We start from the raw sequence: 13,609 nt of genomic DNA on the forward strand, positions 1-13,609 counted from the left end.
AAATCTGGAGTGAGTTTGGTAGAAAAATTGATTAATCTTGCCTTTGTTTTTTCTTAATTTCTCACTCACAAATAGAATAGGGAGTCTCTCCTGTACTCTTTTCTAATCATTTCTCCTTTTGTTTCTAGCTCTAAAACGATCAACAAAACAACCACTAAGTCAATCTCAACTAGGAGCTGGGAAAAGGAAGTTCCAAGTTCTAGGCGTTTAAGAGAATTTCTATTTTTAAAAGCATTTGCTACATGGAAGAAAAAAAATGACTTTTGCCTCAATGAGTGAGACATGAAAATGAAACCTGGCTTTGATAGAAGATGGGTAGGGTTGAAGGCTGACCAGTAAGCCTAGTAATGAGTTTGATGAAAGGTTTTAGGTGTCAGTTACTTACTGGTCAGTGATATCTCTGACAAAGAATGGGTTGTCTACATTGCAGAATAATCATTGCTTGTATAGCTTTCTCTTTTCCCTCACTATTATGGTAATCTTTTGCCTCCTTACCTGTTCTAGGTGTTGTTGCATCATCTTCTCAGCAGCACTGAGCTTTCTTGTAGCTGATTCGAGTTGTGATGAATAACTGTGCATCTTATCTCGGAGGTCCTGGTTCTCATCCTTAAGCTCATTCAGTCTTCCCTTTTCCTATTCATCATTGAAGAACAAAGCCCCTTACATCAGGAATTACCTGCCACCTCAATGCTCACACTTGTCAACCTCAGCTACATTCCCATACTACATTCTCTTCAATCTTCTTGACTTCTACAAACTTTTATAAATAAAATTAAGAGTTTGATGGGAAAACTGTTTTAACTTGCTCCTTTTCTCATTTCCTCACTCACATAGTAGGAACAAGGATAGGTAGCCTCCTTCACTTGTATCCATTCCTGCTGTTGCTTCCTGTACCAATCAAACCAGCTAACCAAGTTAGCAAACCTCAAATAGTTGGAAAAAGATAGTGCCAAGATCCAGGTGTTTCAGACTCCTAAAATTTTTTTAAAACCATGAATTCATGGAAAAAGAAGTGATCTTTGCTTCAGTGTGTCATGGAAAAGAATCTGACTTTAGAAGGAGGGTTATCTCTTGCCCTTCATACCCGCTAATTACTCCTTTGATTTTCAATTTTAAACCAACCAACCAACCAGTTAGCAAACATCAAAGGGGAGATAGCAAAAAGTGATTCAAAGGTCTAGGTGATTTGGAGTTTTATACTTAATCTCTATATAAAAAGCATTCCTTACAAAGAGAAAGAAGTGACCTTTGCCTCAGTGACATGAAAGTGAAACCTAATTTGAGAGTAGAATAGGTACAGCTGGAACTGACCAGCAAGCCTGAGAGTAAGCTTGGTCATAGAATTGTAGGCATTAGTTACTTATTGGGTAGGGTTATTTCTGTGAGAAATGATGGGTGGCTACATTTTAGAATGATTGTCTATGGATATATTCCATTCCCCAACATGGTGGTACTGTTGGGTCTGCTCACCTTTTCTGCTTGCTCCTGAGCCTTCTCAGCATAAGAGAGCTTGATTGTAGTAGAGTCCAGTTGTAAGGAATAATATTGCATCTTATTCCTAAGGTTCTCGTTCTCATCCTCGAGATCATTCAATCTGTCCTCCTGCTACTTTTCATAGGAGAATTAGGAATTACCTACCACTTAAAATGCTCACACCTTTCACTGTGAGACATAATTCCATACCTTATCCTGAGATATCTTGGTTCATTTAAGTCAATTTCTTTGACCTCTTCTATAAATTCTTGCAAAGATTATTGGAGTGACTGAGTTTATAAAATAGATGATTCTGACTTCCTCATTCCCCTCATTTCCTAACTCTGTTTGTAGGAGCAATGATAGGTAGCCACCTGACCTTGTTTTCCATCCAGTTCTACTTTGTTTTCCAACTCTAAAAACAACTGGATAACCAACCAGTCAGCCAACTCAAAGAGGAGGAAGGAAAAGGTGGAGCCAAGGTCTAGGTGTTAGTGGCTACTATTAAATATTACTAAAAGCTTTCTTTACATGGAGAAAGAAATGGTTTTTGCATCAGTGAGTGTGACATAAAAGTTTAACCTTGCTTTTTGTGTAAGCCACCAACTAACAAGTTCATAAAATTTTAGGTATTGGTAACTAATTGGGCAATGATACCTTTGTGACAAAAGTTGGGTGTGGTTAGATTATAGAATGAGATTCTGGTGGTGTTCCCAGTTTATACCAATGTGATACTCTTGGTTTTGCTCACCTTTTCTATTTGTTGTTGGATCTTCTCAGCAGTACTGAGCTTCTTTTTAGGTGAGTCCTGTTGTAATGGATAAGATTTGATCTTATTCTGGGGACCCTCTGGTTCCCATCCTCAGAGTCATTCAATTTGTCCTTTTCCTACTCATCATAGGAAGCCCTAGCCACCTAATGGTCATATCTATTGACCTGAGTCACAATCCCATGTCTTGGTCTGTTTCCATCAATGTCTTTGGCATCTTCTGCAATTTTTGCATAGAAAATTGGAGTGATTTTGGTTAGAAAACTGTCTTGACTTCTTTTTTCTTAGTCTCATAGAAGAAATGAGGATAGATGTTCTCCTGTGTCTACTTCCATTCATTTTCTTTTTGGTTTGCAGCTTTCAACTCACCAATTAACTGACCAGTTAGCCCACCTTAAAGCTGAGGTGAGAAAAGGTGGTGCCAATGTCAAAGTGGTTTGGGGATCCTAATTAATCTCTAATTTTTTTATAATAGCTTTTTATTTTTCAAAATATATACAAAGATAGTTTTCAACATTCACCCATACAAAACCTTGTGTTCCAACTTTCTTTCCCTTCCTATTCCTCCTTCCCCCTCAGCTGGCAAGTAATCCAATATATGTTAAACACGTGCAGTTCTTCTAAACACATTTCCACAATTATCATGCCACACAAGAAAAGTCAGATTAAAAGGAGAAAGAATGAGAAAGAAAAAAACAAAGCAAAACAAATGACAACAACAAAAAAAGTGAACACACTATATTGTGATCCACATTCAGTTCCTATAGTCCTCCTCTGCATGCAGATGGCTTTCTCCATCACAAGTCTATTGGAATAGGCCTTAATCACCACAGAAGCCACGTCCATCACAGTTGATTAATCTATGTGTTTTTGAAAAAATGTTCATTATGTAGAGAAAAATGTGACCTTTGCTTCATTGAGTGTAAGATGGACATATCACCCTGGCTTGGGAAGGAGGATGATGCTAATAGGTCTAAGAGTGAGTTTGGTCATAGAATTCTAGATGTTACTTATTGGGTATGGATATTGATAAATGACTGACTAGATTATACAGTGACTAGAGCCGTCCCCCATTTTCCATCTGTTGCTGCTCTTGGGTCTGCTCACCTTTTCTGCCTGTTGTTGGAGCTTCTTTTCAGCAGCACTGTGCTTTCTTTTTGGTGACTCCTGTTGCATTGAATAAGATTTGGTCTTATCCCAGAACCTCTGGTCCCCTCCTTGGGATCATTCACTCCATCCTCCTCCCAGTCATTATTGAAGAGAAAAGCCCAGGACATCAGGAATTACCTGCCTTCTAAAGGCTACCACCCCTCACATTCTGAGCCACAGTCTAACATTTCATTTTCTTATGTTTTCATCATTCTTGGCCTTTCCTATAAACTCTTGTTTAGAAAACTGGAATCTGTTTGCAAAGTTGGCTGCCTTGAATCTCTTTTGTGCTACTTACTTCCATGGTAGAAGTGAAGGTAGGTAGCTTCCTGTCTCTACACTCAAAAGTTCTTTCTCCTTTGTTTTTCTGCTTTCAAAGAATTAATCAACTAACCAGTTACTCCACCTCAAACAGGAAGTGGGGAAGTACACCAAGGTTCAGGTGGTTTGGGATTCCCATCAATCTATATAATTTTTAAAAGTGCTCATTATGTGGAGAAAAACCCTTTGCTTCTGTGCATGAAATAAGAATGTGCAACCTGGCTTTAGTAGGAGCGTACAGAAGATTTGCTGACCAACAAACCTGAGAATGAGCTTGGTTCTAGGATTTTAGGCATTGGTTACTTATTGAAAATTGATCTCCCTTTGTCAAAGGATGGATGACTAGATTAGAAAATGACAGTCCAGAACTTTCTACCATCTCTACCAATGTGTTTCTCTGAAGCTCCTCACCTTTTCTGTCTGTTGCATCTTTTTCTCAGAAGTACTGTGCTTCCTTTTAGGAGAGTCCTGTTGTAATGGATAAGGATTTGCTATTATTGCTGCAGATAAGATTTTTATTTTCATCCTCAGGCTTGTTCAATCTGGCCGCTTTCTATTCATTAGAAAGGAACAACTACAGATATCAGGAATTATTTGCTACCTAAAGGCTCACACCTGTCATCCTGAGCCACAGTCCCACATTTTATCCTCTGATGTCTTGACCTTTTCTTATCAAACCCTTTGGCTTCTTCTACATAGAAAATTGGGGTGATTTTGTTTGGAAAACTGCTTGACTTTACTCCCAGTCATTACTGTTTTGATTTTCAGCTTTCATCCAACCATCCATCTAACCAGTTAGCCCATCTAGAAGAGGAGATTATGCCATGGTCCAGATATTTTGGGATTTCTAATTAATCTGTAGTTTTAAAAGCTTTACCTACAGGGAGAAGTAACCTTTGCTTTAGCGAGCGTGATGTGAATATGTGAGCTGGCTTGGGGGAAGTGGATGCTGACCAGCAGGCCTAGGAGTGAGCTTGGCCAAAACATTATAGGTGTTAATTTCTTATTGAGGAATTCTATATCTGTAACAAAGAACAGATAAGCTAGACTACAGAACAATTGACCAGAACTGTCTCTACCAATGAGGTGCTTGCTCTTAGGTCTGCTCACCTTTTCTGTCTGATGTTGGCTCTTCTTCTCAGGACTGAGCTTCCTTTTAGATGAGTCTTGTTGCAATGAACGACATTTGGTCTTATCCTGGAATCTTGGTTTCTCATCCTTAGGTTCAGTCTGTCTGTCCTCCTACTTGTCATTCAAGAAGAAGGCCACAGATATCAGGAATTATCTGCTACCTAAATGATCATATCTATCACCCTGAGCCTCAATCCATACTTCATGCTATGACATCTTGGTTTGTTATCTATTGACATCTTCTAGAAACTCGTGCAAAAAGAAATTGGAGGTTGATTGGAAACTTGACTTTTGTCACAAAAGGTAAATGCGTGGATAGTTAGCATTCTGTCTTTTACTCCAATCCATTTCTATTTTGGTTTCCAGGTATAAAACAACCAACCAATTAAGTCAATCCTCAAAGAAGATATGGGAAAAGGTGTTGTAAAAGTTCAAGAATTTTGGAGCTTCTATTAAATCTATATCATTTAAAGTGATGTTTATCTCTGTGGTTGTGACATGAATGTGAAACCTTTGATAAAAGCTTTGATAGGAACATCTATGTGAGTGAGGCATTAGTTACTTGCTGGGGAGTACTACCCTCTGCAAATAATGATGATTAGTTAAATTGCAGAATAATTTATACAGAGTTGTCTCCATTCTCCACCAATGTGATCCTCTTAGATCTGCTCACCTTTTCTGCTAATTGTTGCATTTTCTTGGTTGTACTGAGCTTTTTTTTAGGCGAGTCCTCCTGCAATTGATAAGATTTGTTATCCTGAAGACTCTGCTTTTCATCTTTGGGTTCATTCAATTTGTCGTCCTCCTACTTGTCATTGAAGAACAAAGCCCCAGACAATGGCAGTCACCTGCCACCTAAATGGTCACACCTATTTCTTTGGGCCACAGTCCCACATTTTATCTTCTGATGTACATATTGATCTTTTTGACTACTACAACAAATTCTTGAATAAAAAATTAGAATGATTGTCTTGACATTTACTCCAAGAGTAGAAATGAAGATGGGTATACTCATTCTCTATACTTCCAGCAATTTCCATTTTGGTTTCCAGCTTTCAAATAACCAATTATTAACCAATTGGGTAGCCTACCTCCAAGAATAGATGGGAAAAGGTGCTTTGGAGATCCTAATTAATCTATATAAGCTTTACCTCCATGGAGAAAGAAATAACCTTTGCTTCAGTGAGTGTGATGAGAATGTGTAACCTGATTTGGGAGCTAGGTGGTGGCCAACAAGCCTATGAGTGAGCTTTGTCATTGGATTTTAGGCATTAGTTACTTAATGGGAAGTGATACATTTGTGACAAAGGACAATTGATTAGCTTTACAGAATGATTGTCTAGAGCTGTCCCTCTTCTCTATGCTTTTGGGTCTCTTCAACTTTTCTGCTTGTTGCTCAGTCTTTTTCTCAATGGTCCTGAGCTTTTTTTAGATGATTCCTCTTGTAATGGATATGATTCGGTATTATCCTAGAGACTCTTGGTTTTCCTGCTTATCATCAAAGAACAAAATCCTATTGGCCTATTCTCATCAATCTCTTTAATTTCCTCTACAAATACTTTTTTTTAAATTAATTTTTACTAATTTATTTATGCAAGACAATTGTGGTTAAGTGACTTGTCCAGGGTCACACAACTAGTAAGTGTTACAGTGTCTGAGGTCACATTTGAACTGAGGTCCTCCTGACTTCAGGGCTGGTACTCTATCCAGTGTACCATCTGGCTTCCCTCCTATAAATATTTTTCAAAGCAAACTGGAATGAATTCAGTGCTGAACTTTCTTGCAGCTGAGTCCTGTTTGCAATGGTAATTTTGCATCTTATCCCAGAATCTTTGGTTCTCAGCCTCAGGCTTATTCAATCTGTCCTTCCTCTATTCCTCATTGAAGAGTAGTGCTTGAGATATCAGGAATCGTCAACTACCCAAAATGCTCACACTTATCATCCTGAGTTACAGTCCCACACTTCCTCCTGTGACCTCTTGGCCCATTTTCATAATTTTCTATAAGCTTTTCTTAAAAACTCTTGCAAAGAACATGGAGTGAGTTTGGTTAGAAAATTGACTTGTGACTTTTTTCTCTCTTATTCACACAGTAGGTAGGAAACAAGAGTAAGAAGTTTCCTGCCAATCACTCCCATTCATTTCTTCTTTGCTGTTCAGTTTTAAAACAACAGTTTTAAGCAACCCCAGTTATCCAAGGTTCAGGTATCTTGGATTTCCTATGAAATCCATATTTTGGTAAGCAATCCTTACACAGAGGAAGAAGTGACATTTTTCTCAGGGAGTGTGAAATGAAAGCAAAATTTGGTTTTGGTAGGAAGATACGCAGATGTGGATTTTGACTACCCAAGCCTAGGAGTAAATCTAGTTGTAGGATTTTAGGTGGTACTTATTTACTAGGGTGTGATGTTTTTGTTGTTCAATCATCCAGTCATGCCTCACTCTCGGTTTCCCCATGGACAATAAAAGTATGCCAAGTCACTCTATTCAGTATGAAACCTCAGATGATTTTGTAAAAAGTTGGACATAACTGAAATGATGGAACTGGGGAGTGATACCTCTGTGACACATCTGTGACAAGGGATGCTTGGTTAGATTATGTCTTTGGCCATGAGCAAGGCTGCTTTTTTAGCCTTCATGTTGTCTTGAACATCTCTGCCATTAGAGACTCTTAGAGAATTCCTATCTAGAGTTGTTGTTCTTCCCCACCATTGTGGTGCTCTGCTCACCTTTTTGGCCTGTTGTTGGATCTTCTTCTCACCATCACTGGCCTTTCTTGTAGGTGAATCCTGTTGTGATGGATAAGATTGCCTCTTGTCCTGGAGACTTTGTTTCTCTTCCTCAACCTTATCCAATCTGTTCTCCTCCTACTTGTCATTGAAGAATAAAGTCCCAGACAACAAGAATTACCTGCCACCCAGAGGACTCACATCTATTACCCTGAACCTCAATCCCACTTTTCATCCCATGATGTCTTGGCTTGTTCTTATCAATCTCTCTTGACTTTTTCTACAAACGCTTACAAAGGAAAATAGTGTGTTGAGTTCAAAAAGTGACTGCTTTGACTTGCCTTTTCCTCACTTCCTCCCATACATATTTGGATGTAGTGTAAATAGTTTCCTTTAACTTCTATTCCCCTCCTCCATTTCTCCTTTAGTATCCAACTCTAAACCAGTCAACCAACCAGCCAAGTAGCCACCCTCAAATAGGAGGTGGGGAAAGATGCTGCTAAGATCCAGGTTTGGTTTTCCTATGAAATCAATACTTTTTAAAAGCACTTCCTACATGGAGAAAGAAGACACATTTTTGTTTCACTGAGTATGATGTGAAAATAAAACTTGACTTTGGTATAGGTTTTAGAACAGGCTTGATCAACAGCAGCAAATCTAGGATCTTGATAGCCAGATAGTAGATGTTACTTACTAGGGAGTGATACATATATGACAAAAGATGGGTGGTTAGATGACAGAATGACTGTCCAGAGCTGTCTCCCCCCTTCCTTACCATTGATGTGCGCTAAGCTTTACTCACCTGTTGTTCCTGCTTTTGTATCATCTTAGCGTCATTGAGCTTTCTTTTAGATGAGTCCTGTTGCAATGTATAATTTCACAATTTATCCCAAAGTCTTTGAATCTCATCCTCAGGCTCATTCAGTCTGTTCTTCCTCTATGTCTCATTGAAGAATAATGCTCCAGAAATCAGGAATTAACTATCCATGATTAAAATGCTCACATCTATCACTCTGAGCCACTGTTCTAAATTTCATCCTATGATATCTTGGCCTATTTATCAATCTCTCTGGTTGCTTCTACAAACTCTTGCAAAGAGCATTGGAGTGAGTTTGATTGGAAAATTGCTATGATTTTCTTTTTTCATCCTTTCTCCCTCAAACAGAATGAATGAGTTTAGGGAAATCTTGCCCAATATTCCCATCCATTTCTCCTTTGGTGTTACAGCTTTAAACAGGCAACCAACCAACTAGCCACTTATTCACTCTCAGAGAGATGATGGGAAAATTGGTTCCATGGTCCAGGTGGTTTAGGTTTCCTATGAAATCCAAATTTTAAAAAGCGTTCTTTATATAAAGAAATGACCTTTGTTCTCAGTGAGAATGACATCAAAATAAAACTTTGCATTATTAGGGAGGATAAGTAGGTTTGGAGACTGACAGAAAACCCTGGGATTGAATTTGGTCATTAGATTTTGTGTATTGCTTTCTTGTTAAGGAGTGATGCTCCTGTGACAAATTATGAGTGACTGGATTATAAAATGTCTGTCCAGAACCATCCTGCTTCCCTCCTATTATGGTGCTCTCAACTTTTCCCACCTTTTCTGCCTGCTATCGCATCTTTCTCCCTGAACAAGAGCTTTCTTATAGGTGAGTCCCATTGCAATGGATTATATTGCTTTGAACCTGGTTGTCTCCCATGGACTCATTTAATCTGTTCTCCTTCTAATTGCCATTGAAGAACAAAGCTCCGAACACCAGTCATTATCTGACACCTAAAATGCTCACAAAATGCTCTCAACCCTTAGTAATAGTCCCACATTTCATCAAATGCTGTTTTGGCTTCTTCCTACTAATCTCTTTGACCTTTTCTTCAAACTTGCAAAGAACATTAAGAGTTTAAAAAACTATCATGATTTTCTTTTCTCTCATTTCTTCACTCACATAGTAGGAATGAGGTAGGTAAGTGTTTTGCTCACCCCCCTTCCATCCATTTCTCTTTTGATGTTCAGCATTAAGACCAATCAACAAACCAGCCAATTTAATCAACCTTAAAAAGTTGGTGGAAAGTAATGGTTTCAAGGTTCAAGTGATTTGGATTTCTCATGAAATTTATGTTTTAAAAGCATTCCCTGTTTAGAGACAGAAGTAACCTTTGACTCAGGGAATGTAACATGAAAGTGAGATCTGTTTTGGTAGGAGGATTGGTAGAGTTGGATGCTGACAACAAGCCTAGGAATGAGCCTTGCTATGGCATTTTTAGGTGTTAAGTTGGGAGTGATGTTGTTCAATCATTCTGTCCTGTGTGACTCTTCCTGAGTGTATGGCACAGCAAAACCTTCTATATCTTTGCTAAGAAAATCCCAAGTGAGTTTATGAAAGGTTGGACATGATTGAAACAACTGAATTGAGGTGATACCAGTGAGACAAAGGATGCATAGGTTAGATACAGATTAATTGTTCATAACAGTTTCCCTTCTCCACCATTGTGGTGCTCTTGGGTCTGCTCACCTTTTCTGCTTGCTGTTTGATAATCTCGGCATTAGAGACCTTGATTGTAGTTGATTCCAATTGAAATGAATAAGGTTGCATCTCTTTCTCATCCTTGGGCTCATTCAGCCCTTTCATGTCCTAATCATCATTGAAGAACAAAGCCCCAGGTATCAGGAATTTCCTTTCACCTAAAATGCTTACACATATAGTGGTTAGCCATTGTCCCAAATTTCATTTTTTGAAGGAATGGCTTGTTCTTTTCAATTTCTTTAACCTTTTCTATAACATTTTGTAAAGGAAATTGGTGTGAGTTTAGTTGAAAAGTGATTCTATTGTCTTTTTCCTTTCTTCCTCATTCATATGGTAGGAAGTAGGTCCCTTTCTTACTTTCTCCTTTAGTGTCCAGCTCTAACACAACCAACCAAGAAAACAGCTAGCTAACCTAGAAAGAACTAGCCAACCTAAAAGAGATGGTGGATAAAAGTTCTGCTGAGGTCCAGGAGGTTTGGAGACATTAAATCTATATATTTAAAAGTCCTACTTAAGAGAAATAAATGACCTTTGCTTCAGTGGATGTGATATGAAAGTGATACCCTCTCTTTGGTAGGAGGATAAGTAAGATTGCATACTGACCAACAAGCTTAGGAGTGGGCCTGGTTATAGGATTTTAGGTATTAGTTACTTACTATAGAGTCACACCCCTCCCCCCATGACAAAGATAGATGAGAGAATGAGTGTCCAGATCTGTTCCCTTCTTTCCTAACTTCTGTTCTGTTTTCTTTGCATAATTGAGCTTTTTTGTAGGTGAGTTTTATTGTAATGGTTACTACAGCATCTCATTTGGAAGTCTTTGGTTCTCATCCTTGATTTATTCAATCTATCCTTTTCTCTCTTCATGGAACAATTTTCTCAGGAATCAGTTTTACCAGCCACCCAAAATGCTTGCACCTCACACCCTAAGTAATAATGCCACATTGCACCAAGTGATGTTTTGCCTGCTGCTTATCAATCTCTTTTTAACTCTTCTATAAATTCTTGCAAAGAACATTGGAGTGAGTTTTTTTTTTTTTTAACTGTCATGACTTTTTCCTCTCACTTTCCCACTTGTATAGTGTGAATGAGGTGAGGTAGTATCTTGCTCACCCCTCCCATCCATTTCTCTCTTGATATTCAGCACTAAAACAACCAACCAAATAGCCAACCTTAAAGAGTTGATGGGAAACAATGGTTCCAAGACCCACGTAGTTTGGATATCCTCTGAAATCCATGTTTTTAAAAGCATTCCCTGTCTAGAGACAAAAGTGACTTTCAAGTCAGGGAATGCGACATGAAAATGAGATGTTTTGGTAGGAGGATTGGTAGGGATGGGTGCTGATAAGAAGTTGAGGAATGAGCCTAGTTATGGGATTTTAGATGTTTGTTAGTTGGGAGTGATGTTCAATCACTCTGTTTTGTGTGACTCTTCATGAGTCTATGGACCATAGCACACCAAGACCTTCTATCCAGTACCTTTGCCAAGAAAACCCCAAATAAGTTGATGAAAGGTTAGACATGGTTGAAACAACTAAACTGAAGAGTGTTATCTCTGTGACAAAGGATTCATAGGTTAGATTACAGAATGATTGCTCATAAGTCTCCACCATTAAGGTGTCCTTTGGTATGCTCATTTTTTCTGCTTACTGTTTAATCTTCTTAGCACTCAAGAAAAATCAGCTGAGTCCAATTGAAATGAATAATATTGCATTCTATCCTCTCTGGTTCTCATCCTTGGGTTCATTCAGCCCTTCCATGTCCTACTTATTATTTAATAACAAAGCCCTGGGTATCAGAAATTTCCTTTCATCTATAATGCTTATACATACAATCCTCTCAACCATTGTCCCAAATTTCATCTTTTGAAGGAATGGCCTATTTATATCAATTCCTTTAGTCTTTTCTACAACATTTTGTAAAGGAAATTGGTGTGTTGGGTTTGAAAAGAGACTTTCTTGATTTTCTTTTTTCTTCCTTCCTCATTCATATGGTAGGAAGTAAGGTAGGTATTCTCCTGCTCTTCTCTTCCCCCTTCCTACTTTCTTCTTTAGTGTCCAGCTCTAAAACAACCAACAAACCAAGCAGCTAGCCAACCTAAAAAGAGGTGGTGGAAAAAGGTGTTTCCCAGATTCAGGTAGTTGGGAGGTATCCTTAAATCTATATTTTTAAAAGCACTCCCTACATCAAGAAATAAAATGGCCTTTGCCTCAATGAGTGTGACATGAAAAATGAAACCCCTTGCTGGTAGTAGGATAGGTTTGAATGTTGATCAGCAAGCCAAGGATTGAACAGTCATGGGATTTAGGCATCAATAAATTGGGGGATTATACTTGTTTGACAAAGGATATGTTCCTTCATTAGAGAATGCTTGTCCAGATTGTGTCCCTTTCCCACATCTGCAGTGATTTGGCTGCACTCACCTGGTCTGCCAGTGATTGGAGCGTCTCAGGACTACTGCGCCTTCTTAAAGATGAGTCTCGTTTTGATGGGCGATGATGTCTTTGCCTCTCCTCCTCTGACTCATCCTCCTCCTGTTTGTCATTGAAGAACAAAGGCCCAGTCATCCAGCATTACCTGCCACTTAAAATGCTCCCCTGTATTGCCCTGTGCCCCATTGCTACTGTCCATCTATGACGTTTTGTCCTCTTTTCACCACTCTCTTTGACCATTTCTCCAAATTCTTATCAAAATATTGGAGTTTTAGTCAGAAAAAAGACCTTCCAGATTCTTTTTTTTTCTTACTTCCTCACTCCTATCATAGGGATGTAATGATCTTTACCCCACTGAGTGTAATATGAAAGTGAAACCCCTTACTGGTAGCAGGATAGATTTGAATGTTGACCAGCAAGTCAAGGATTGAACAATCATGGGATTTAGGCGGTAATTATGGGGGGCAATGAGACTTGTTTGACAAAGAATATATGCTACACTAGAGAATGCTTGTCCAGATTGTGTCCCTTTCCCACATCTGCAGTGGTTTGGCTGTGCTTACTGGGTCTGCCAGTGATTGGAGCGTCTCAGGACTACTGCGCCTTCTTAAAGATGAGTCTCGTCTTGATGGGCGATGATGTCTTTGCCTCTCCTCCTCTGACTCATCCTCCTCCTGTTTGTCATTGAAGAACAAAGGCCCAGTCATCCAGCATTACCTGCCACTTAAAATGCTCCCCTGTATTGCCCTGTGCCGCATTCCTACTGTCCATCTATGACGTTTTGTCCTCTTTTCACCACTCTCTTTGACCATTTCTGCAAATTCTTATCAAAATATTGGAGTTTTAGTCAGAAAAAAGACCTTCCAGATTCTTTTTTTTTCTTACTTCCTCACTCCTATCATAGGGATGTAATGATCTTTACCTCACTGAGTATAATATGAATTGAAACTTGACCAGCAAGTCAAGGATTGAACAGTCATGGGATTTAGGCATTAGTTAGTTATGGGGGGAATGAAACTTGTTTGACAAAGAATATATGCTACACTAGAGAATGCTTGTCCAGATTGTGTCCCTTTCCCACATC

The 13,609-nt window shown here is 38.8% G+C and overlaps 1 protein-coding gene across 15 annotated transcripts in view; it reads right to left on the reverse strand.

The window, feature by feature from the left end:
• Nucleotides 1-13,609, reverse strand: part of LOC141554299 (uncharacterized) — a 72,665-nt gene that overhangs the window by 37,237 nt on the left and 21,819 nt on the right. For 11 of the 15 annotated variants that reach the window (XM_074286060.1, XM_074286061.1, XM_074286062.1 and 8 more), the window contains exons 29-40: nt 13,089-13,199; nt 12,517-12,627; nt 10,082-10,201; nt 8,374-8,430; nt 7,572-7,709; nt 5,517-5,576; nt 4,823-4,954; nt 4,124-4,180; nt 3,350-3,409; nt 2,225-2,281; nt 1,471-1,605; nt 496-633 (exon numbers count right to left, since the gene is read on the reverse strand). In XM_074286060.1, coding sequence (XP_074142161.1) covers nt 496-633; nt 1,471-1,605; nt 2,225-2,281; nt 3,350-3,409; nt 4,124-4,180; nt 4,823-4,954; nt 5,517-5,576; nt 7,572-7,709; nt 8,374-8,430; nt 10,082-10,201; nt 12,517-12,627; nt 13,089-13,199 — 1,176 coding nt within the window. The remainder of the gene's footprint in view (nt 1-495; nt 634-1,470; nt 1,606-2,224; nt 2,282-3,349; nt 3,410-4,123; nt 4,181-4,822; nt 4,955-5,516; nt 5,577-7,571; nt 7,710-8,373; nt 8,431-10,081; nt 10,202-12,516; nt 12,628-13,088; nt 13,200-13,609) is intronic. The other 4 variants (XM_074286065.1, XM_074286070.1, XM_074286071.1 and 1 more) reach the window with 4 other exon arrangements.

Source organism: Sminthopsis crassicaudata, chromosome 2 (genome assembly GCF_048593235.1).
Source record: "Sminthopsis crassicaudata isolate SCR6 chromosome 2, ASM4859323v1, whole genome shotgun sequence".
In the NCBI taxonomy this organism is placed as follows: Eukaryota; Metazoa; Chordata; class Mammalia; order Dasyuromorphia; family Dasyuridae; genus Sminthopsis; species Sminthopsis crassicaudata.